Source organism: Psittacula echo (genome assembly GCF_963264785.1).
Source record: "Psittacula echo genome assembly, chromosome: 1".
Taxonomy (NCBI): Eukaryota; Metazoa; Chordata; class Aves; order Psittaciformes; family Psittacidae; genus Psittacula; species Psittacula echo.
In genome coordinates, this window is record NC_137735.1 from 152,671,420 (window position 1) to 152,694,704 (window position 23,285).

Here is a 23,285-nt window from a genome sequence, read left to right on the forward strand (position 1 = left end):
CCCAGCTCAGCAAAATTGCATTTGTTCTCCAGTTCTTATAGTAAAGAGACTGATAAATCTTTCCAGGACTGAAGTTAGTAATTGAGTATTTTTTAATAAGTTACTAAGCTTCTGGCCACTTTCACTTACTCCACTGATATGTTCCTGCCCTTAATTGTGCAGATTTTCACTACTGGCCTAGCCAATTTTACATTGTAGATAACTCAAGTCCCCCTGTTACCTCATTTGTCATTTGAAATATAAACTCCTCAAAGCATCAAATAAGAAATCATGGGGCTAAAGATTTGTTAGGCTAACAAATCTACAAATATTTGATCATTGCATGTACTCACACCACACACATAAGTAGGTTTTGGTCATAGTACACCTCAACTCTGCAAAACTATTTGATATCGGTTCTAATGTAACCTCTCTTCAGCTTTACCCCTGTAGTTCCCATCAAAGCCACTTCCTACAGCCTGGATTTTCTGCTCCCCACCTTGTATTAAGAGGACACCTCACAAGGAAAGCCTTACAGACAGGACTCTGAAACCCAGAGACAGCCTCACGGAAGTTTCTCTCTCCAGCACCCAATTTTCTCCCACTGTTTCTCTGCACCTCTCCCCTATTCTCTCCCTCCTCACAACATGAGAGCAACGGTTATGGTTCCCTTCAGTTCTTCATCTACCTAAATATTCAGAAATTCTTACCCATGAGTCTCATGGCTCCTTTGGCCACTTCCCCAAGATCTTCTGAAGAAAACTGCAGCAAACCACCCCAGCACTGAGAAGGAGCAATGCAAGTCTCGCCTCTTCCTGCAAGAAACATCACCTAGCACTCCTTCCCCATTCCCAGAGACATCACTTGCCAAGACCAGTGAACCACCAGGTCTGCCAAACAGTCACCTCCTTCTCCTCTCTCCTTAAAAATCACTGGGAACAGCCTCCAGCCATTTCAGCAACTGGCGAAAGATGCTGGTTTGCTCCAGAGGGCAGCAGATTTCTCTTTCACCTTCCTTTCACAGCAACTCAGAAATGAGCAAGAAGGTGCCAGCACCACATGCAGTCTCTTCCCCCAAACTCCCCTTCCCTTTCCCACACATAGCTAGTATGACAGAGAAATACTGTAGAGACAGGCAGGATTTGTACGACACTTTGTTACACTGCTGAAGACTGGGAATCAGTTCTGGCAACAGCCTCTTTTCTGTTACTCAGGCTGAGGAAGTCAATAGTACAATGTTATTACGAGGTCACAGTCTGGAAGCACCACAAACTCTCAATGCTGTGATTTGCAACCTTGCCCTGTTAAAAGAGCAATTCAAGCTGCAAAGCATAATGCTGTTACAACCTGATGCCCTCCAGTGGCTGGTGTATTTGCAACTCCTATAGCTTTCAAATGCCAAAGAGCAGACTAAACTTTTGAGCGATACTGCAGTCAGAGTAAGACTTTAGGTGAAAGGCAGTAGCACAGGAAAGACAGTAGCACAGGTCTTCACAACAGACTAACATATAATTATAGCAAAGCACAGAAGGCTCTATTTGGCACAAAGTGTAAAGTCAGAATTTATATTCTAAGAACAGAACGTGCTTATGTGACTGTAGAGAAATCAGTATTTGCAGCAAGAGGCAAGATCAGTTACCATAACATTTTGTGGAAGAAAAAGGGAATTGGTAAAAGCCATGTCTGCAGTGTTATCTTTTATATTTCAGTCTTAACAGAAACCAATATTTGACTTAACTCCTTTTTAAAACAAACATGATGATGTTATACCTTACACAGTGTCAACTAAGGACCTAACTTCACTACAAATACCAGTCCTCCTCAATTCCCATGGAAGTGCTTGCACAACTGCATAGCTTACAGTCAGAAGAATCATGCAATATAAGGCTACAGGTGCAGCCAAATGAACCCTTTATATTACTTGGAAATACTGATTCCCAAAACCAAAGCACTTTCAGGATAACTAGAAAACATACTTGTTTGGGGAAACAAACCTGCAGCCCAGATTTAGTGAAAGAGACATTTTAGTATGAGGTAATAATACTGCATAGGCTATCTATTTAAATCCAAATTCCAGAATTGATTTGGCTTAGCTGTGAAATTATTTACTTTCTGGTCAGTTTTAAAAACTACATACTTATAAAAATCTGAAAACAAATCCAAGTTGACCCTAACAGCAAATTAGAAAATAAATCATTTATAAAGGACATTTCCTATTGCCTTACTTTTTTTAAACATTGCACAACAAAGGCACAATTTGAAAAGAGCTTTGCCGCTTTTTCCATGGAGCTGCTTCTTCTACAATACCTGTCCAACCTCAGCTTGTCTCCTTCAGTTAATCTGAGCCAAGACTGGTGCTGGACACAAAATGTCAGAACACTGTGAACACTGGCCTTCCAGCCCACACTACAGCTTGTCTTGCCCCAGCCTGTGTTCTGAAGCAGTGACAAAGCTTTATGACACTGGGTGTTCAGAATACAGACTGATGCTTAACAGAGAGGTCTCAATTGTCATTTTAAACCATTTGAAAAATAAGTTATAATGAGCAGTAGTGCGTTTTGTGATTCTTATTTTTTATTTAAAATGCGTTCTTGCAAGTTTGCTTTAATATTCCCTTGCATCACTGCTTATTTCCCAGAAATTATTCCCGTCAGGCAATGCAGTTTTCTGAAAAGATAGTATCTTCCATCCTCACCCCATTTTCAATAAACTCTGTAGCAGACAGGCAATGATCAGACTAAGATAAAGTGCATATATTCCTTTCTGATACAGGCAACAGAGCTGTGGACTGAAAAAACAAATCATACTGAAAATTGAAAACCATGCCAAGAAAGAAATCCTCCTGTGGCCATTTAGCACCCCACAATTAAATTGTCCCTCTGAGAACTGCCCCAAACTACTCCTCTTCAAGTGTCTGTTACCTTAAAAAAAAAAAAAAAAAAGGAACTTAAAACATTAAAATTAATGGTTCCTTTTTAATTAGACTCTGAGAATCACAAATTCCTATACTCCTTGAAAGCTACAGCTACCCCAAGGCTAGCATACTGCCTTGGCAACTTGTAGAGTAGTTTGCATTTTACCCTTTGGATCCAGGCTTTAAGCTTGCAAAAGCTTTGGAGTTCTTGAGGGAATGTGAAATTTCATTGAGAAAAGAAATAAAATGATAGTCCCTTTCTGACTTCTTCGACTCGAAAATAACTACAATGGTAAAGTGAGGTTCAGGGCGAGTCAGAAAGTACGTGCTTTGGACTTTGTCATCATAGAAGTGAACAACCTTCTCCAAACTGTTGAGGTCAGAGGTTCTGTCAGTCATAATCATGATTACATTGGGCCAGTGCATAACAGGCCTGTCGCTGGGCAGAGACACCACTGCAGGGTACTGATCCACTCCTTTGGGGGCTTCCCTGTAAGAATGGGGATGATGATAACCATGTCCCTGAAAACTCTCTGATCCACGATTGTCAAAAATTAAGGAAACATTGATGGCATCATACTTCCGAATGAAGCTGGAAATTTTCCCAAAGTAATCAGGATTTGTTTTAGCAGTCAGAGTTTTCATTTCGGATGCTGTTGTTTGTCGACTAAGGGCCTCGTGAAAGTAAAAGCTAAACTTGGCAAGGAGAATGTTTTTGAGCTTCATGAGCCAGAGGAAAAGGTGTGGAGGTTGTACAGCCTTCTGAGACTGCCCTCCAAACAGATGTTTCTTGGTCTCTCGTTGTTTCTCAAAAATTTGGCCCCAGGTCTGTAGTTTTGTGTGAGCACTGTGCAAGTTAACCAGGGATGGAAGGAACTTCCACTCTGAGATCTGAGCTTGGGCCTTTAAAAGATGTGCAAGCACATCTACTTCCAGCTGGAAACTGCTTTCAAGAGGACTAAGGATTGGATGATGAAACCTAGAAAACATAACATTAGTCAAGACATGAGAACTGCTGTACACAACAGTGAAATAATCAGATAGCATGTCAGTTAAGACAGAAGACCAAACATCACAGTGAAGTGTAAACTAAAAAACTAACATTGATTTTTTTTTTTTTTAAAAAAAGGTTCTTCTAACATAACAGAACACTTTGCATTTGACAAAAACATCGTTAGACATTTTCCTATCAAAGCAATATTTGATCAGTTCAAGAACAATCGCTGCTTATCTTGATCCATGAACTACTATACCACCATTTCTCTTTAAATTCAGGTGGGTTTGTTCTAATTTAAAATCCCTTCTGGTGGTAAAATATGTCTGGATAGTTTTGGAATTCCAGATTATATTATATTAATAATCCAGATATTGTGATGGAAAATTAGTCAATAGAACCATGATTAACTGTATTTACCAATGAACCAAGTCTCAAACTTCAAATCTTGGTGTACTAAAAGCAATGAAGGGCAAAACATTTGGCAAGATTTTATCATATCACAATTTCTCTCGCTAAAAATTTAGGTCAAGCTCAGCTCTCAACAGATGTTTAAAAAAGAAAACGAGCCCAAACTCACACAGCACCTCATCTATCACGTAGAAGTGTCACTGTACATCTTATTCAAGAGAGTAATCCTACTATTAAAACAAATCTTGGTTAAATGGAATTTTATTGATCCATTCTATAGCTTTTTCACTTTATTTTTTCTAAATGTCAGAAAAAACAGTCAGTGTAGCCTCTCTCCTTTCTCTTGATACTCAAATTACTTGTAAATTTGGGGGAAAATACTCTGAAAATTATATCATCAACAAATACATGCTTAATTAAAACTGTGCAAAACTATTCCAGTTACAGAAGCTAAATATTTAACTTTAGAAAGAATGAGCCTTCAGCAAAGGCAGTAAACATGTTCCATAACAGGCCTTTAAGACTCTTAAAGGGTCTCCAACAAAGAACAAGCAATAGTTCAAAGACAAGAGTTGATGAGGTTGCCATTTAAGACAGATTTATCCAGTCACTTCAGATAAATATCCTCAGTCTTTTTTGTTGCTTTAAAACAAATAAGTCTGTACTAAAGTCTTCCCACCTTTAACAGCTTATCTTCAAAATGGAAGCAACTCCATTATTCCCCTCAGCTTCCAGGACACAACATACATAACCCATTTTGGAAATACTTGGTTCAAAACCAAAATACTTAATTTTATTGTGGACCAGAAGAGAGAATGAGAATTTTAGGCTTTTCATCGCTTCCCCTCCTTCCCCACCCCCTTTTTGACTTCCTATGAAGCTTTTGCCAAAACATTATTCCTTAAGCTTGTGAAAATTGTTTGACAATTTTATCTCTTTTTTTTAAAAGCCACAATACACATCTTGAAAGGATTTAAGATGTAAGTCCACATTTATCTGTAGAAAATTATATTAGGAATCAGTTGATGCCCAATGTTTTGCAAACAGGCTAGGCTGATTGACCAGCCATCTTTGTACACACTACATGTCAGCAACCATCTCATCTCTCACTATAGCAGAGATGGCCATTACAAACGCCAGTTTGGTGGGCTCAGAAGTCCAAAGCATATTTGATTTCTTTGAACAAACAAGAGTCAATTTAAAATAATACTCTGCTAAGTCAACATTATATAATTCCAATGATTTTGGTACTCAGGAGAAAAACAGTTTCACTGCCATGTATTAGAAGGGGAGAAAAAAAGCATTACACTTCAAGTGCAGACTCAGCACAGTGGGTTCAACACACCTGCAGTCAGACCAAGGAAGTTATTCTTCAGTTTTAAAAGCAATTAAAAAATTCATACAATTCAGCACTGCCAAATCTCCTGGATTAACATTATGATGTATGGCTTCCCACTTCTACTTTGCTTTGTGGCTCATAGCTATTTTCATGTTTCACTGCACAGCAGGATTTGCTAAACTGTTTCAATCCAAAAATAGACACCTCAGCCACTGCTGAGAAGCTTGATATAGTTGCAAAGTAAAGTAACAGGTTATGTACTCTGTATATCTGATGTAATTGAGTTTCATAACACAGAAGCACCTGACAGAGCTCAGTACCACATAAACCAGACAGATTTTTACAATATTTCAATAAGCCAGAGTGTTAAGAACTTAGAAACACATTGGAAAACAGATTTTTTCCCCCAATCATTCTCGAAAGCAGAGGGATGCTAGAGTTTTGTTTTGCCGACATAAAGCAGCCTCATTTTAATAAGTTTTATTTCCTTCCATAGATCACACACATTTTTTACATTAAAAATCATTACATCAAAATAATTTTACTAGTTACTTATTCATTTTATACTAAGCTTTTAAAGGATCCAGCTTCTGATCCTGGTTTAATTATTTCAGTGAAAACCCCACCCAAACCAACAGTTAAATCAGGAAAAGTTGCTTTTCCAGCTGTATTCTACAGCAAAACAGAGTCTAGCATTGGCTGTGTACAAGTCAGCAATAAGTAGTAAGAAAACAGTTTTAAACTGTTCAAGAGTTAATGATTTCTCAGATCCAGACAATATGACTCTATTGTTGACAGTCAATTAATCCTGTCATTACTATTATCTGAACAGCTATTTTTAGATGTAAATGAAAGAAACCAAGGTCAGAATTTATCTACAGATCAGATGCCCTCTCTACTCTTAGCACAGTTTGCTGAAATAATGGCACACAACCTCAGCTACAAGTGAGGGATATACTGATAGAGGGAAGAGACTGGGTAAGGATGAGTTTATTTGACCTTTCACCTGAGAGGGTCAACATACTGTAAAACAGAAACGCCTTCCAGCCAGCAAACATCAGCATAACAGCCCCCAGAAACTAAGCTGAGACACAAAGAAACTAAAGGAGGGCTACAGGAAGGTAACATTATACCCACTTTTTTTCAGAGATACTCTGTGACTGGGGAGGACCACACAGTAGCTACTGCATCAGCAATAAAACATGTTAGCATGTGTCCATCTTACAGATTGTTCATTAACCCAAAGCAAGATCATCAGTATTCTTCCCAGGGAGACACTGACTGTTTTTCTAAAGAGGGTATAATGATGCCTTAGAAGTACAGAGCTGTCACTGAAATTCATTTAAACAGCACAGTAAAACATTTCATATGTAACAGTCTCCAGTCACTTTGCCAAAGTATCAGTTTTGGTTTTCAGCTTTTTAACAGTGCTGTTTGACCCAGCACAGGCTCAGAACAGATGGTGATGGTCAGTGTACAACAAATTAAGTTTTCAAAAAACTTACCTCCCTCTACTCTTTAATGAGTATCGCACCAAGGAAAAAATATGTAAGCTTAATTTTTTATAGGACCAACTAATGGATATTATAAGGGTTCACAAACTAAGAACTGCAGAAAAAAAAAAATAAAAATTCTAGTAAGATCATATAGACTAGGTTTGATTTTCAAATAGCAAAAATCAGTACCAATTTGCCTAAGTTATTCCTAAAAAATTTAAACAACGGAATCAACTGCAGTGCTTTGATTTGGAATCTCCGAAAGCAGCACTGAATTATTTTGATTTTTCCTAGGTGTACACTTAAAATATGGTAGCTGAAAAAAGACCTCAGAATACTCTCCCCAAATATCTTCTTAGACTCTATTTCACTAAGGAAGATTTAAAAAACCAAAACAACAAAACCCTACATTTTTAAGTTAACTTCCCACAATGGCTACTTTGTTTTGCTTTAAAATAGAGCACCAGAATTTCAATCTGTTGACAAGCATTCAAAAATTCTCTCTTTTTTTAAACTGCCATCACTTTCAAGGCTCACATGTGTTAGATGCGAAATACCCACCCCATAGCCGTTTGGAAACATCCTGGAATTCTTATAACAGGAACTACTGGATGTTAACTTCAAGAAACCATAACAGCAGTGACCAAAGACTCAGAGGTGCTCCTTTTACTGGCTTAAATACCTCTCAAGAGAAGTGATAACAGAGCACCATAAAACCCTGCTAGGTAGACCTGCTACAGGTCTAAAAGCTACACCCTGCTAGGTGTAGCTTTCAGAATTAATAAGCAGACACATACTCTCATCTAAAAAGTAAAATCATCACACAAATACCTGTTTTATTTATATATATCAGTTTTACTGAAGTCCATATGGAATTAAGTTGTTTCCTCTCGACCTTTAATGAAAAGTGCAAGAAGTCTTAGCTCTTTTATAAGGAAAATGACTCTTCCTCTCTGCTGAATGTGAACATGCTGAGTATTAATTAAGGAATAGAGAAGACAGCTCCTAGAACATGATGAGCAGAAACACTCTCCCTTTTTTATTTTTCTTCTTCAGGAGTCATATTTTGAGACTTCATGCGTCTGCCGCTGCTGACCAACATTCACTTCATGTGTGAACTCATGCAAGGGGCTCTACTGCTCAGCAGTCAAAGGACAGCAAAGCCTTCAGGCTTGCTTTGAACCTCAACATTTTTTATTTCAGATCATATGCTTGAGTACTTACTGCCAGCAAATAAGGACTGACCTTGAGCTGTATTTCTTTAAGATGGATTCCAAAATGTTTACCAGTTCCTCAGAGTTAATGAACTTTTGGGTGCTGAGCATGTACATTTTTTCGTAGAAGTCAGCAATTTCCATCCGAGCCTGAACAAAAAAACAGAGCTGTTCAGACAGGTGAGAAAGCAGCTCTTCCAAGTGAGGAGCTGTTCCTCCTACTGCATTGTGACCCGTCGCCACCACCTTCTTCAGCTCATTATGCAGAGATGTGTAGATGGTTCGGATGGAGTCCTTTCGGCTGAAGAATGACTGACCACCTGTTCAGATAAATATGGAGGTATTACCAAAATCCAGGGACAGCAAAAATAGACAGCAATACTGGAAAATCGCATAGAACCATGCTTGTTTTTCCCCAGGTGTTCTTAAGGTGTTTGATCACATTATTTCTTTTTAATCAAGGAACAGGTTTCAATGTATTATTCTGTAACCGAATTACACATAGCATACACTCAGAAGCACTTGATAAAATTTAATACAAGTTACATTTCTCCCAATTCATATTTCAGCAGTCAGTGACTGCTGCAAACTTCAGCTCCCTCACATCTGCCTCAGTTAGGGCATGACTCTCCAGAAAACAAGGTTCCAGTTAAATTTGCCACTATGATACATGGCTTGAAATATTGTTATCTGTGGAAGTCAGAAGAATCAAGTCATCATGAAATAGCCTCCACTCCTATAAATAACTCTGTATCTTTTCAAGAGAATTCTCCTACCAATACCTCCTCAATCATGAAGCACTCAAATTTCCAAAGCAACCTTTAAATGGGATCCACTTAACATTTGTGTATAAACCAAATGCTTCCAGTCCCTACAACAATCATAATGTAAACTAGAATTCAAAGGGAAACCAATCACAGTTTATCTCAGTGAGACTACAGTGCAGGTTAATCCATAACTAAAATTGAGGGGGAAAAAATAAGTCTGTGCTTCTTTCTGGCTGTTTAACACTACGAGGAATTTAAAAATATATAAATGACAGAAGTAGAGTCAAACTTTGACACTACCAAAATACTGTACAAAAGTACTAATCTTATTTCATGACCTCTGTTTACAGATGGCCTTATGCGCTCCTATGGCACTCAACTTGCAGAGCAAGGATCACAGGGACTCAATCTGTGGAACTTTCAAAGAGATTCCAAATTTAAGTTCCACTTTGAAACTGCTTATCAATTTTGTAATGGTGGAGAGGCCTTTTCACTTCCATTTTACACACATAAAAACCAAAAGCAACTTTAGCAATTTAAGGCAGAAAGGCAAAGAATTGACTATCAGGAAACAGCTACCTTCCTAGGTCAAGAGTAGCCCGCAGGTCATGGGCAGAATGAAGAATCATGTATTGTTGTAGTTCACAAAGTATATAAACAAACAAAACTTTGTCCCTTCTCTTGCCAATTTTATCCTTCCTGCAAGCATCAAAGTTGCTTTCTAAAGTCAGTCTTACAAATAGACTTATGTCTGTAAAGATCTTCTCATAAAATAGTTCCAAGTCACCACTTAAACACCAAAGCAGAATTCTCTTGATGCTTCACTGCATTACATATCAGACCCATACCCCTTGATCCGTTTTCCATGCCAGTCTGCAGTTTAAAGGGAAAATAAGCAGCTTTGCTCAGTGAGGCAAGGGGGGGCACAAAATTACAAAATGGAATATATAAGCCTTTAGAATCAGTTTTAAGTAACGTTAAGTTTGATGCCTTTGTAACAGTAGCAATGGAAAGTTACTGAGATGCATGGTGCACAGAAAAAAAAAAAAAAAGTAGAGTACAGCTAGAGAACATACTGAGAATTCTTGTACAAGATAAACCGTTATAGTTCACGTAGTTTTAGGCCCTATGATCTTAGTACAAAATGAGTGTAAGAAAATCAGGCTAGAAGAACAGGATGCAAGGATAAGGAGTATCTGGGAATGGCAGGTGTCCAGGATGGGCTGCAGCTAAGCTAACTGATAAGTAGGACAGGAGGATTGTTATGTCTGTGGTGTTAACGAACCAATTAAGCTGGTATAAGCATCTACTGCACGTGCTTCAAAGGCTGCCAGAAGTGATGAAGATTGTTGGAAGAAGTAAACTACCCTCAGAGACCACCACCACAATTTTGTACGCAGGTGGGGAACTTTCTGGAAAATGATGTAATCTATACATAGCCTCATGAATATGTATGTATGTCCAGTGGCTATATAAGGACGGCTTGTGCAGCAATACGGGGACACACGTTAGGAGGAGCTATCCCCCGTGTCTCCCGGCACCGCAATAAAGAATACCTGCTTGTCAACTTGAAAACTTTGTTGGCGAGTTTGTTCCTGGAGTTTTCTCCGAATCATCAGAGAGCAACATGATGACAGCTCATCCTATGTCAGCTGGGGATTTTTCTATTCTCATACTCAGAGAGTGAGAAGCAGCCAAGACTGTGGCCAAAAGCTCCTGAGATCCTGAGGAGTCTACATGAATAACAATTTTTATGAGTCTATCTCCAGCCCTGAGTACTTACACATGTACTTACACATATGCAGCTCTAATATTAGGCCCTGGAACTATGACATGAAAAAGCTTTAAACCTCTGGTCACCCCACTGAGCTCACCTTTGCCAGAATCTCAGTCAGAGCATCCCAGCACTGAAACGCCCACGGCTGTATCTCGGGAGCGGCAGGTAGGTGGCCTACCAGACAATAAGGAGATGCAGCGATCCGCACAGCTACCGTGCCACCCACACTACACTCTCATTTACTCGTTAGGGGCAGCCCAAATGGCACAGCCGGTTTCTCACTGGGCCCACGGACACTTGCACTTGTGTTTCAGACACAAATACACATCTCGCCGATGGTACCCAGCCCTCTGCAACTGCCGGCTGACAGATCACCTCATCGGGCTACGATACCCGCGGAGCTAAACCCGGGGCAGGCCGGGGGCAGGCGCGGGCGCTGCAACCCCCAGCAGCGACCTGAGGCGTGAGTGAAGAGGAAGGACCGGGGACCCGAGGAGCAGGGAAGGGGGGACGGCGTGAGGAGACGGGTCCCTCCCCCGGGGGTGCGCGGGCCCCGCGGTACCTAGCTTCTGGCCCAGGAAGGTCATGCTGTGGTACGCCTTCTCGGCGGCGGCCAGGTGCGCCAGCCCGGCCAGCAGCGACAGCCAGCTGGCACCCGCACTCTTGTTGGCCTCCCGTTCCTTCTCCACATTGTCCTTGGCCTTGTCATAGGAAAAAATGCCCAGGTGGGAGAAGAAAGTCTCCAGCACGGCCTGCTCCACCGGCACCGGCGCGCCCAGCGGGATCGACTCCCCCATCCCGCCAGGCGCCGCCGCCGCCACAACGAACACCACTTCCGGGTCCGGCGCCGCGGCCGCGTGAGGGAAGAGGCTCACACCGGGCCGCCCCGCGCTCCCGCCCCGGCTACGTAACAGAGAGGGGCGGGCGGGGGTGTGTCACCTGGTGGGCTGGTGCCGGTCGTGAGCGATGTCCCACGGGCCTCCCCTCGGACCGAGCGGCAGAGCTGGGGGTCAGGAGGAACTGCGGCTCCATTGGGTGAGCTGCTGATGGGCAGACCAGCCCTGTGACGCCCATCGGGGTTTTCAGGTTGGCCACACTAGCTCTGGTTCCTGTAATAGCGGTTTCTGTTCCTCCCCCCCCCCCCCCCCCCCCGTCTTATTAAACTTAAATCTGAAGCCATTTCTGTGCTGTGCAGAAACCATGCAGGGTAAAAGACTGCATGGAGATAGCACAGGTAGGATGTTTCTATACATGGATATGAGAGTTCCCTTCGTAGTGCCATGTCAGATTGTGGCACCTTTTGCATTTGACTGTAAGTTTCATGAAACGTTGGAGTTGTTATTTTGAGTCTGGTGGTAATCTGAGTGGTAGTTTTGATGTGAGGAATAGTAACGGACTAAGGAAAGGGTTAAGAGTTTTCTTCAAACTATGTATTGATTGTCTTAGTATAGGGAACAGGTAGGTTCTTGTTCTTGTTAGTCTTGTGGTTAAACTATAACTCAGAATAGAATATATAGCTGAAGCATATTGTTTAAAATCAGAGACCCTTTTCCTTCAAGAAGATGAATGTCTGACAAGAACCTGTTTCAGCTAGTCTCTGTAAGGCTTGAAGTTGCTAGCTGGGGAAACTGTGCCAAGGGTGAAAACTGCATGGCGAGGAAGATCTCTTACTTCATCCAGAAGACCCCGGCCCAAGACCACCAGATGGCAGTGCGCAGGCATAGAGGGGAGGGGAATGGTATTAATGAGTTCTTGGAACTTATCGTAATAATCTCCTCCTATACTTGTAAAATCTGATGAATATGTATGTTTGTATATGATAAATATCTAGCTTGTTGAGCTCTCGGTGTGCGAGTGATCCCCCTCGCACCCAGCGCCGCAATAAGCAAAACTGCTTTATAACTCTTTGTGAGTTATGAAGTTCTATTCCATAAATCAGTTTGGATGTCAAGGGAATACCTGATGATCTGCAGTGAACTGGGACATTACTACTCATCCCTGTGCATTGCAGGGTGGTTAGACTAGATGAACTTTGAAGGTCCTTTCCAACCCAAATTATTCTATGATTCTAAATTGTTCTGTCAATTAAAAAGTTCCAAAACACAGAGTCTTAACAGTGACTTTATACCCACCCTTTGGTGTTACCCTGGTGTTACAAAGGACCCTCCAGCTATGCATTCATGGCTTTTCATCCCTTGTGAGGGGAGACCCCAAATTGCCCAGATCAGTTCCCTTTTTTTGAACCATGCATTGGACAGATGGGCTCCCTGAACTGCTCCACCATGGAGGCAATGATGAGCACAAAGCTGAGCTGCAGGGCCATGAGGCTATGGAAGGGGGGCTGTTGTGGCAGCACGGACTGGTCCAACTCTTGCAGAACAGCCAGTTCTTACAGTGAGAGCAAGGCCCTCACTTGCAATCAACAGGCAGATTTTGTCCCAGTTCAGTTGCAGCAGCTCTCCAGCTACCCCAAAACTAAGACATTCAGTTTCCTTTCTAGACAGTGTTTCCCTGCACTCTACACCCACCTACATTTGCTTTTAAGACAACATTAGACAAAACACAGCCATCAATTCTCTAACTCTGGGCAAGACCCCTGTACTAATTAAACTAGCTGCCTACCTCTTCTCTAGGGAACACTCAAAACACACTACATTTTTAAATAGGCACTGGATGCAAAGAATGGCTTTTCGTGTGAAGCAGCCTTTTTACTTAACCTTAACTACGCATTGTCCATTACAGTTTTTTTATCATGGCACTATATTGTAAACGTAGTGTCGTGGTTGAACGCCATCTGACAAATAAGTACCATGCAGCCATTCACTCAGAAAATGGTAAAATATACTGAGAGTGAGAAGCAGCCAATACTATGGCCAGAACTTCCTGAGATCCTGCAGGTCTGAGTTCTGCTTGCACAAAAAGCTGCCTTCTTCCCAAATTCAACTTTATTTACCTAGCTTGCCTAAGGAAGTTGTCATGATTTAAGCCCAGCTGGTAACTCAGAACCACGCAGCCACTCTCTCACTCCCTCTCCTTCCTCCCCCCACTCCCGGACCCAAACACGACTCCGCTTAACTTTCGAGATCAGATGAAATGGTCGTGGATAAAACATGCTCTGCATGTGTGCCAACATGGTGATCCTCAGCATAATCAGCAGGCAGGTCTCAAGGTACCCAAAGGCCATTCAAAATCTTCAGAACTCTCAAATGCTGCTGCTGTACTTGTCACTGGAGTTGGTGTAGCTGCTGTGCTTGGAGCTGGAGTAGCTGCACTGTCTGCTGCAGTCGAAGTTTGAGTAGCTGCTGTACTTGCCGCTGGGGTTGGTATAGCTGCTGTGCTTGGAGCTGGAGTAGCTGCGTTATCTGTTGTAGTCAGAGTTTGAGCAGCTGCTGTACTTGTCACTAGGGTGTGTGGGAATGTCTCCCTCATAGGCTGACCACCGAGGAGGGGAAAAAAGATGTGTAATTGCTATGCACTTCTATTATATACTTCCCAAAGTATAGAGGTGGTGACCACACTGGGAATGCAAGCCAGATCAGTTTCATGATCAATGAGTCTATTGTATTACAAGTCATTACCATAAAGTACAATGAAACAAGAACCTTAGCCCAAGGCCCCCAGCCGATAAATACTAACGCAGCAAATGCCAGCTGTAAGTAAGGTACGACATGCTGAAACTGTGAGATCAAGAGCAACAATTTTGAGAGCCAATGAATCAGCATTGTTGATGAGTGACTGTTAATCCGAAACAATGAATGCTTATCACACATACAATTAGACACACTCCAGTCAGATCTGTCATTATCTCAACCCTTCATGCCCCACGTTGGGTGCCAAAAAGAACTGTAGTGGTTTAAGCCCAGCTGGTAACTCAGAACCATGCAGCCGCTCTCTCACTCCCTCCCCTTCCTCCCACTGCTCCCGGAGGGACGGGAAAAGAATCAAAAGAATGTAACTCCCATGGGTTGAGATACTAACAGTCCAGTAACTAAGGTATAACACAAAACCACTGCTGCTACCACCAATAATAATAATGATAAGGGAAATAACAAGGGAAGAGAATACAACTGCTCACCACCCGTTGACCAATAACCAACCCCCACCCGAGCAGTGATCTAACCCTTCCGAGTAATTGCCCCCAGTTTATATACTGGGCATGACATGCTGTGGTATGGAATACCTCTTCGGTTAGTTTGGGTCAGGTGTCCTGTCTCTGCTTCCTCCCGGCTTCCCCTCCTCCCTGGCAGAGCATGAGACTCACAAAGTCCTTGGTCAGGGTAAACATTCTGACCAGCAACTGAAAACATTGGCTTTATCAGTATTATTCCCAGGCCGAAAGTCAAAAAAACAGCACAGCACCAGCTACTAAGAAGGAAGAAAAGTGACTGCTATGCTGAACCCAGGACAGGTATCTAGAACATTGGACTCAATTTGGGAGGCCAGGTCTACCAAAGACTTGTGGAGCTGGTCAGACCAACGAAGAGGAAGAGCGGTTTTGGTAGGAGGCTTGCCAGGCTGGTCAAGAAAGCTTTAAACTAGATGTGTTGGGGGAGGGGGGCATCACTCCATCCCATCACTCCCAGTCAGTTGCCAGCACCTATAATAAATGCTCGGAGCAATGTAGAGATATTCCAGCTGCTCCAGCCAATGAGCCGGCTTCATTTGGAGCTCGGCTCAGATGCCTCTATACAAATGCCCGTCGTATGAGGAGCAAACAAGAGGAATTAGAGATTTGTGTGGGAATATGATATAATAGGTGTCATAGAAACATGGTGAGATGGCTCCTATGACTGGAGTGTTGGAATGGAAGGTTACAGGCTCTTTAGAAAAGACAGGCCTGGTGGAGGGGGAGTTGCTATTTATGTTAGGGATAGGCTGGAGAGTATGGAACTCTGTCTGGGAATGGGTGAGCAGTTGACAGAGAGTTTGTGGGTCAGGGTTAAAGGGAGAACAGCTGTGAGGGATATTACTGTGGGGATCTGTCACAGACCGCCTGATCAGGGGGGCTCTGTGAATGAAGTGCTCTATAGACAGATAGGAACAGCCTCACACTCACAGGCCCTTGTCCTCATGGGGGATTTCAACCACCCCGATATCTGTTGGAGGGACGGTACGGCCCAGCACAAGCAATCCAGGAAGTTCCTCGATTGTGTGGAAGACAACTTCCTTCTGCAAGTAATAGAGGAGCCGACAAGGAGAGGTGCCATGCTTGACCTCTTGCTCACCAATAGGGAAGGGCTGGTTGGAAATGTGATGCTCCAGGGCAGCCTTGGATGCAGCGATCACAAGATGGTCGAATTCGAGATCCTCAGGACAGTGAGAAGAGCGTGCAGCAAGCTCCCTGCCCTGCACTTCAAGAGAGCAGACTTGGGCCTCTTCAGGAACCTGCTTAGTAAAGTTCCATGAGATATAGCCCTAGAGAGCAGGGGGGCCCAAGACTGTTGGTTGATATTCAAGGATCACCTGCTACAAGCTCAGGAGTGTTGCGTCCCAACTAGAAGGAAGTGCAGCAGGAGGGCCAGGAGACCTCCTTGGATGGATAAGGAGCGGCTGAGGAAACTTTGAAGGAAAAAAGAGGCTTATAAAACGTGAGAGCAAGCATAGGTCGCTGGGAAGAATAGAGGGATGTTGTTCAGGAAGCTAGGGGCCAGGTTAGGGAAAGCTAAGGCCCAGTTAGCATGAAACTTCCATAACTATCACAGCAGCTAATCTTACAAACCTTTGACTGGTGATCCACATTTCCATTAGCAGCCCTGAGGAGAAGGACTTGCGGGTGTTGGTTGACAAGAAGCTGGACATGAGCTGGCAGTGTGTGACAGCCCAGAAAGCCAACCGTATCCTGGAATGGATCAAAAGAGGCACGATCAGCAGGTCGAGGGAGGCTATTCTCCCCCTCTACTCTGCTCTTGTGAGCCCCCACCTGGAGTACTGCATTCAGCTCAGGGGCCCCAAAAACAAAAGGGACGTGGACCTACTGAAGAGAGCCCAGAGGGCCATGAATATGATCCGAGGGCTGGAGCACCTCTCCTATGAAGACAGGCTGAGAGCTGGGCTTGTTCAGCCTGAAAAAAGGGCTCTAGGGAGACTTTCTAGCAGCCTTTCATTACCTAAAAGGGCCTACAAGAAATCTGGAGAGGAATTTTTACAAGGACCTGTAGTGACAGGACAAGAGGGGATAGTTTTAAACTGAGAGAGAGGAGATTTAGATTATGTAAGAAATTCTTTACTGTGAGGGTGGTGAGACACTGGAACAGGTTGCCCAGAGAAGCTGTGGCTGCCCCATCCCTGGCAGTGTTCAAAGCCAGGCTGGATACAGCTTTGAGCAACCTGGTCTAGTGGAAGGTGTCTGTCCTGGGTTCAGCAGCAGCAGTCAGTTTTTCTCCTTCTTAGTGGCTGGTGCAGTGCTGTGGTTTTGACTTTCGGCCTGGGAATAATACTGATAAAGCCGATGTTTTCAGTTGCTGGTCAGAATGTTTACCCTGACCAAGGACTTTGTGAGTCTCATGCTCTGCCAGGGAGGAGGAGAAGCCGGGAGGAAGCAGGGACAGGACACCTGACCCAAACTAGCCACAGCACGTCATGCCCAGGGATGTAACTGGGAGTTCCCCGGAAGGGCACATCCTCTTCTGTCGGGCTCTTTTCCGGCGGGCGGTATCGTATTCTCTTCCCTTGTTATTTCCCTTATCATTATTATTATTGGTGGCAGCAGTAGTGATTTGTGTTATACCTTAGTTACTGAACTGTTTTTATCTCAACCCGTGGGAGTTACATTCTTTCGATTCTCCTCCCCATCCCTCTGGGGGGGTGGGTGGGGAGTAGAAACTGCGTGGTTCTAATTTACAGCCTGGGCTTAAACCACAACAGTGTCCCTACCTGTGGCAGGAGGGTTGGAACTGGATGATCTTTCAGGTCCCTTCAACCCAAACCATTCTGTGATTGTGTCACTGAACTGTGCCTGTGGGTGAATCGCACCTTTAATTTCAGCAAAGAAGAGAATGTGATTCTCTCTTGCATCCATGACAATGATTCCTTATACTTGAAAATAACATAGGAATGAAAAACTTATCCCAGACTTAGGGTGATGCTAGCCACTTCTTACTATTCTCAGATGGATTTACCGACTTAACAAGTGTAGGAAGACTGTGAGTTACACCAGTTTCTTCAGCAAAACTCAACCTCATGGACAAACTCACTAATGCTTATCCAGCATGTAGGTTTGATCTGGTAAGCAGAATTATCAAATTCCTAAAAACCCAAAGGAAGATAACTGTGAAGTTAACATTAGATGGAATTATTAATTATTAATTAGATGGAATTAGCTGGAATTCCAAGAATTTCATGAGGTGTTAAAAAAGAAAGTGGCAGTTTATTCAATTTGAGGTTTAGCCATAGTTATTAAACCTAGGCCCAAGAGCTGTAGTTCAGGTGCCTTTTAAAATGCAGTGATGAAGATCCCAGGTTTATGATTGTGTATCAAGGATGGTGCAAATGTAAAGATTTTATGAAAAGATTTATTCAGTAACAACAAAATCTTTAGAAAACAAGTCCTAGTGAGACTGAGCCGAATGTTCATTGAAATGTGCAGACAGCTATTTGACAAGTCATTTGGTGTACTAAATTACCACGCTGGAATAAGAGGTGACAAAACACAGTTTTCAGCCTTGCTCATTTACTTTGTTTACTTCCATGGAAGTTCGCTCCTGGAAGAAGTTTACAAAAATCTATACATTTGATAGAATTGCCCCTTTTCACCAGCACTGTGCGCGTAGACTGTAACTCCAGATGTTACAGAATAGTAAGATATTAACATAATTTTTCATGTTTTTTTTTTTTCCTTTACAAATTAGCGTTGTAGCGATCTCTGTTCTGAAAGTCTCTAAAAGCACGTTTTGCATCTGTTTTACTGTGAGGGATTCTTCCAAAAGGCTCCAGATCATTGAAGCAGGCATCAAAAACTTCATCCACAGCTTTTTCTGCTGTTTCTTTGCTAACTTTTCTAACAGCCAGAATGGAACGTATTGCTCTGTCTCGTACACACGTCTAAAGTGGGAATCAGATAAAGTAAAGTATCTGTCATTATTAGTATAAATAATTTTTTCCAGATTTTTTCAATTATTAACTCCTACTACATATGCAATAACTTTGTATCACAGAAGAATCAAACAATACCTGTAATAAGCATTTTTGTTCTGTCCTTTGTTAACTATGTGGTTTAGTTTTTCATGTGCAGATAAACCATCAGAGAATTTCTTAGAACAAGAATTAAAATACAATTTGGCGTTTGTTCTAAGTATCAAATATTTGTACAATTTGACTTGGACACAAGAGAAAAATGTCAGAAACAGACATAAATACCAGTTAGCACTTTTCCAACTTTTTTCTGTTATAAAATTTCCAACTTTTTTCTGTTTCCAACTTATTTCTGTTATAAAATGTAAAGGAATGACTCCTCTATGGGCCTTCATTTTGATACCTCTCTTTATGGTAACTTTTGCTTATGCAGTTTGCCTACTAAAGATAAAGATTACAAGCTAACTGACACTCTGACATGAGCAAGTATTTGGGACTCAACCCATCATCTTTACTATTAAAAAAAAATTATTTGTGTAAGACTTCACACACATGGTTATCTAGAGCCTTGGTCATTCACCTTTCTCCAGTTTTCAAAGACTTAAGAGTTTTACCCACTTACAGTGGGTAAGGTAATCCCACTGCATTTCCTGAAAACCCTGTTTTTCTTTTGGTCCTTATTAACTATCCATTGTCTGTGGTAATGCTCTGTGATAAGACTAGGTATTCAGGGATTTCACTCCTACAAAAATAACAACATGGAAAAAAAATCATATCATTAAAGGTTATTAAAGTTTAATTAAGAGAAAGCAGCAAGTTCATGGCATCTACTTCCTTCTCTGATATTTTCAGCTATGAAAGTGTAGAGGGCCAAGATCAAGTAGGTAAAGATGGCTCACAGAAAATCATTAGACTTTAACATCTACAGTTTTTACCTGATGGTGTCCTTTCAATCCAAATTTAAACCTTGCTATTTCATTCATCAGTGTACAGTCCCCACTGAGATTAGCAGCTCTAATCTATTGAGGAAAAAAAAAGCCACAAGATCAGAGAAACACATGGAAATATGAAGTCAAAAAAGCTGTAACAAATTTTTTTTCTTTCTGATGACTGCTGGTAGAGAATATTCCCAGGGCCACTTCTTACTTATTAAGTACTTATTACCCTTATCCACCCTCTCAGACTCAATGAACTATGAAGTATTACTACAGAACCTGTAAGTTTCTCCAGGGACAAGGTCTTACACATTCCAAAAGCTTAAGTGAATGAGCAGAAGAGATCATATGAATGTGTGTGTGTAAATATATATAGTGAACTGCTAAAAGTACACAGAAATAATACTCTATCAGAAGCTGATACAAGAGTCAGGAAGAAAGGCAGATATTTTTCAAAGACTACAGCTGCAATAACCAGGAGAGAGCAATCCTCCTGCTTTAGGAAAAGGCACATTTAAATAAGTATGTATGTTTTAGCTCAACTGTCTTGTCCTGTGCATTGTAATTTCTTTTGTCTGCCAACTGTTTCACACCCTACTCTCTTGGTTAGGAAATATAACTAAAACTAGATTTCCTATAATTAAATACAAGAGTGAGAATGCATGGAAAATATTAAATGTAAAAATTAAAAAGCAGACAATACAAATTGTAAACACTATATAATAAAATACTTATCAATAGACCTGAAGCAAACAAATAACCTAGATAAGATGAAGAACAAGCAAATTCTTGTTTCATATATGTTCTCTAATTTTATGTTTGAGACTTACATGCTTTATTCTGCACTGTGTAGATTTTGGACAAAAATTGTAGGTAATAGTTAATAATTCTGAATTATTGTATTAGGTTTACATGGCAAGATGTTGGCAGTGCGGGGCCTGCTGTGGTGGCATCTATGAGATGAGACAAGGGGCTCCTCTGCATGTCAGGATCAATTTCTGCTGGTTCTAAATCAGACCCACCACTGGTGACAGCTGAGCTCATCAACTGCACCAGCAGTACCTCTGTGATGACATATTTAAGAAAGAATTAAAAATACTACATAGGAGCTGTGAGAAAAATATGATGGGAACAGCCCCACAGACACCAAGGTCAGTGAAGAAGGAGAGGGAGGAGGTGCTTCAGACACAAGAGCAGAGATTGTCCTACAACCTGTAAAGATCACAGTGACATAGGTTGTCTCCTTGCAGCCTGTGAAGGAACACAGTGGAGCAGCAACACCACAATTAATCAAAAAATATAGGAAAAGACATTTGTGGTTAACAAAAAAAGATCTAAACAAAAATAAGGTGTTAACCATACAACTGTGATAACTACACAAAATACCAAGACTTGCAGGGAAGAAAGAGAGCCCTATAAATATTTGATTAATGTGTGAATGTGTTTTTATGTCCAACTACTCTCATTCGTTAATAATACTGTGATACTCACGGTGATCACATTCTATGTAATATGACATTGACATATTAATATTTGTGAAAACTAAAAATTTGTTTTCTGAATACAGCTACGTAGATTGACCTGACAGAAAGAATAAAACATATTAACAGGATTAAACCACATGAAGGCTTGTGTAACAGCACACCCATTTAAACATCAAGCACCCCCCATAACCATCAACAATTAATATAATGACAATATTAGAAGCCTTTTAACTTACCTCTGAACATGCTAAATGTTTGACATTTTTAAACCAGTCAACATGTGCACGGCAGTGATCAAAAGCATGAATCAATTCATGTGTGACCACCCGGTTCATATGGGATTGGTGATGAATGTTGTTCTGACATAGAACAATCTGTAGAAGAAATGATAAGCAGTCTTTTCAATAAGTTTCAACATCTCCCTTATTTCTCAGAGATCAAGTACTTATCACCTACAGCATTTAGACTCTTTAGATCTGTGCTTTCAACATTACAGCCTTATCATTCTGCAGAGTACTAGTTCTGATACCATAGAATATTGTCCATTTATTTTGTTTTCATGACTAATCCTAGTAACAAAACACTAAAAAAAAATAATTGTAGTCCTCTGAAAGAAAACAATGTCCATTGCCTACCTGAGACGTGGCAGAATCAAAACCTCCACCAACACAGGCATCACAGTTTTCACAAGAAAAGTGCCGGTCATTGAAGACAGTGCTGAAAGATCCAAACAAAGTTATAGGGAAGAATCTGAAAAAGACTAATAACTCCATATAACAGTGATGTTATTGCACAGAACAAGATGAGTTAGGTTACATACCAACCAGACTGCTTCATAGCCTCAAGAAGAAGTTGAGCATAAGGATCTAGAAAAACATTGCTGCAATCAATTTCTCTAGACAAAAGTTTTGCAAGTCATCTATAATCAAAATATAAAGGCAGTCAAGAAAAAAAAAAAAAAGAAAGCACTACACATGCAAATTCGTACTTTGCAGTATTCGGTCCTAATGGAATGCAACTGGCATCTCATACAGCTCAGGCTATAGAAAGTGATACAGAACCATGATATATAGAAAATCATTCAGGAATCATGTCGCTTTTGACACTTTTAATAGTAGTAGATATAAATAATAGCATATAGTTACCACTGGGTTTGGTAACATTTGCAGTCAACATCAGATTGTGAGAAGAGCATAAATGAACCAAAAATTGACAAATCCTCTCAAATTTTCAAGGGAAAGAAGCCGAGAAGGACCTTCTGATAGGAAAACAGCACACAGCCATTTCTGAAATTGTGTTTTCCTTGTCTTAACCAAAGCTAACGCGTTCATAAAGCAGCAGCCCCATCCCGCCACCCGTACGGGCGCTGCCCAGCCGCCCCGGGGGTGAGCAGCGGCGGCAAGGTAGCAGCTCCAACCCGAAGACCCTGCGGGCCCAAGGTCACCACGGCCAGGCGCAGCTGGCCGTACCGGCGGCAGACACGAAGGCCCCAGGTTCCACCCAGGCGTTCCCCGCTGTGCCAGCGCCAGTCCCGCTCCCGCCAGGGGGCAGGGAAGCACCTACTCGTTTCTAGGGTCATCCTCAGCATCACTTGGCACTTGTTGTGGTAGGTGAACAAGCTGCGGACCAGGAAGCTCTGAGGATTCTTATTCCGTTCCGGGAAAAGCCGGTAGCCTAAGTCATCCTCCTCCTCTTTCTCTACCTTCTCCTCGGTCGCCAGCGGCGACGCAGCACCCCCTTCTTCCATGGCCAACCCCACCCCTGCCGGTCACCGTCCTGACGGCAAGGCCGAGGGGAGGTGCACGTTAGCACCAATCACCGGCTCGTTCCCCGTCACGTGCCGTGGAGGGGGCGTGGCCGGGCAGCGCGGAGCGCCGCGGACCGGGAGGCGGGAGGCGGAAGGCG

The 23,285-nt window shown here is 42.0% G+C and overlaps 2 protein-coding genes across 4 annotated transcripts; both read right to left on the bottom strand.

Moving 5' to 3' along the window:
- Positions 1–2,432: 2,432 nt before the first annotated feature.
- KICS2 (KICSTOR subunit 2) lies at positions 2,433–11,688 on the bottom strand (the record flags this gene model as incomplete). The annotated part of the gene is made up of 3 exons (XM_080635802.1): positions 2,433–3,872; positions 8,379–8,667; positions 11,454–11,688. 3 exons carry the CDS (start codon positions 11,686–11,688, stop codon positions 3,056–3,058), a joined length of 1,341 nt encoding a protein of 446 aa, XP_080491928.1. The 3' UTR covers positions 2,433–3,055.
- A 6,692-nt stretch (positions 11,689–18,380) lies between these two features.
- On the bottom strand, positions 18,381–23,146 carry ATP23 (ATP23 metallopeptidase and ATP synthase assembly factor homolog). 3 transcript variants are annotated; one of them, XM_080632135.1, is made up of 6 exons: positions 22,944–23,146; positions 22,201–22,246; positions 22,016–22,097; positions 21,617–21,754; positions 19,897–19,980; positions 18,381–18,931 (listed from the first exon to the last, which is right to left on the bottom strand). In XM_080632135.1, the coding sequence occupies exons 1-6, from the start codon at positions 23,125–23,127 to the stop codon at positions 18,728–18,730; spliced, it is 738 nt and encodes a 245-aa protein (XP_080488261.1). In that variant the 5' UTR covers positions 23,128–23,146; the 3' UTR covers positions 18,381–18,727. The 3 variants fall into 3 exon arrangements, with proteins under 3 accessions (XP_080488261.1, XP_080488263.1, XP_080488262.1); XM_080632137.1 differs by lacking the exon at positions 22,201–22,246 and having other exon boundaries at positions 22,944–22,986; XM_080632136.1 differs by lacking the exons at positions 22,201–22,246; positions 22,944–23,146 and adding an exon at positions 22,526–22,710.
- Between the last annotated feature and the right edge of the window lie 139 nt (positions 23,147–23,285).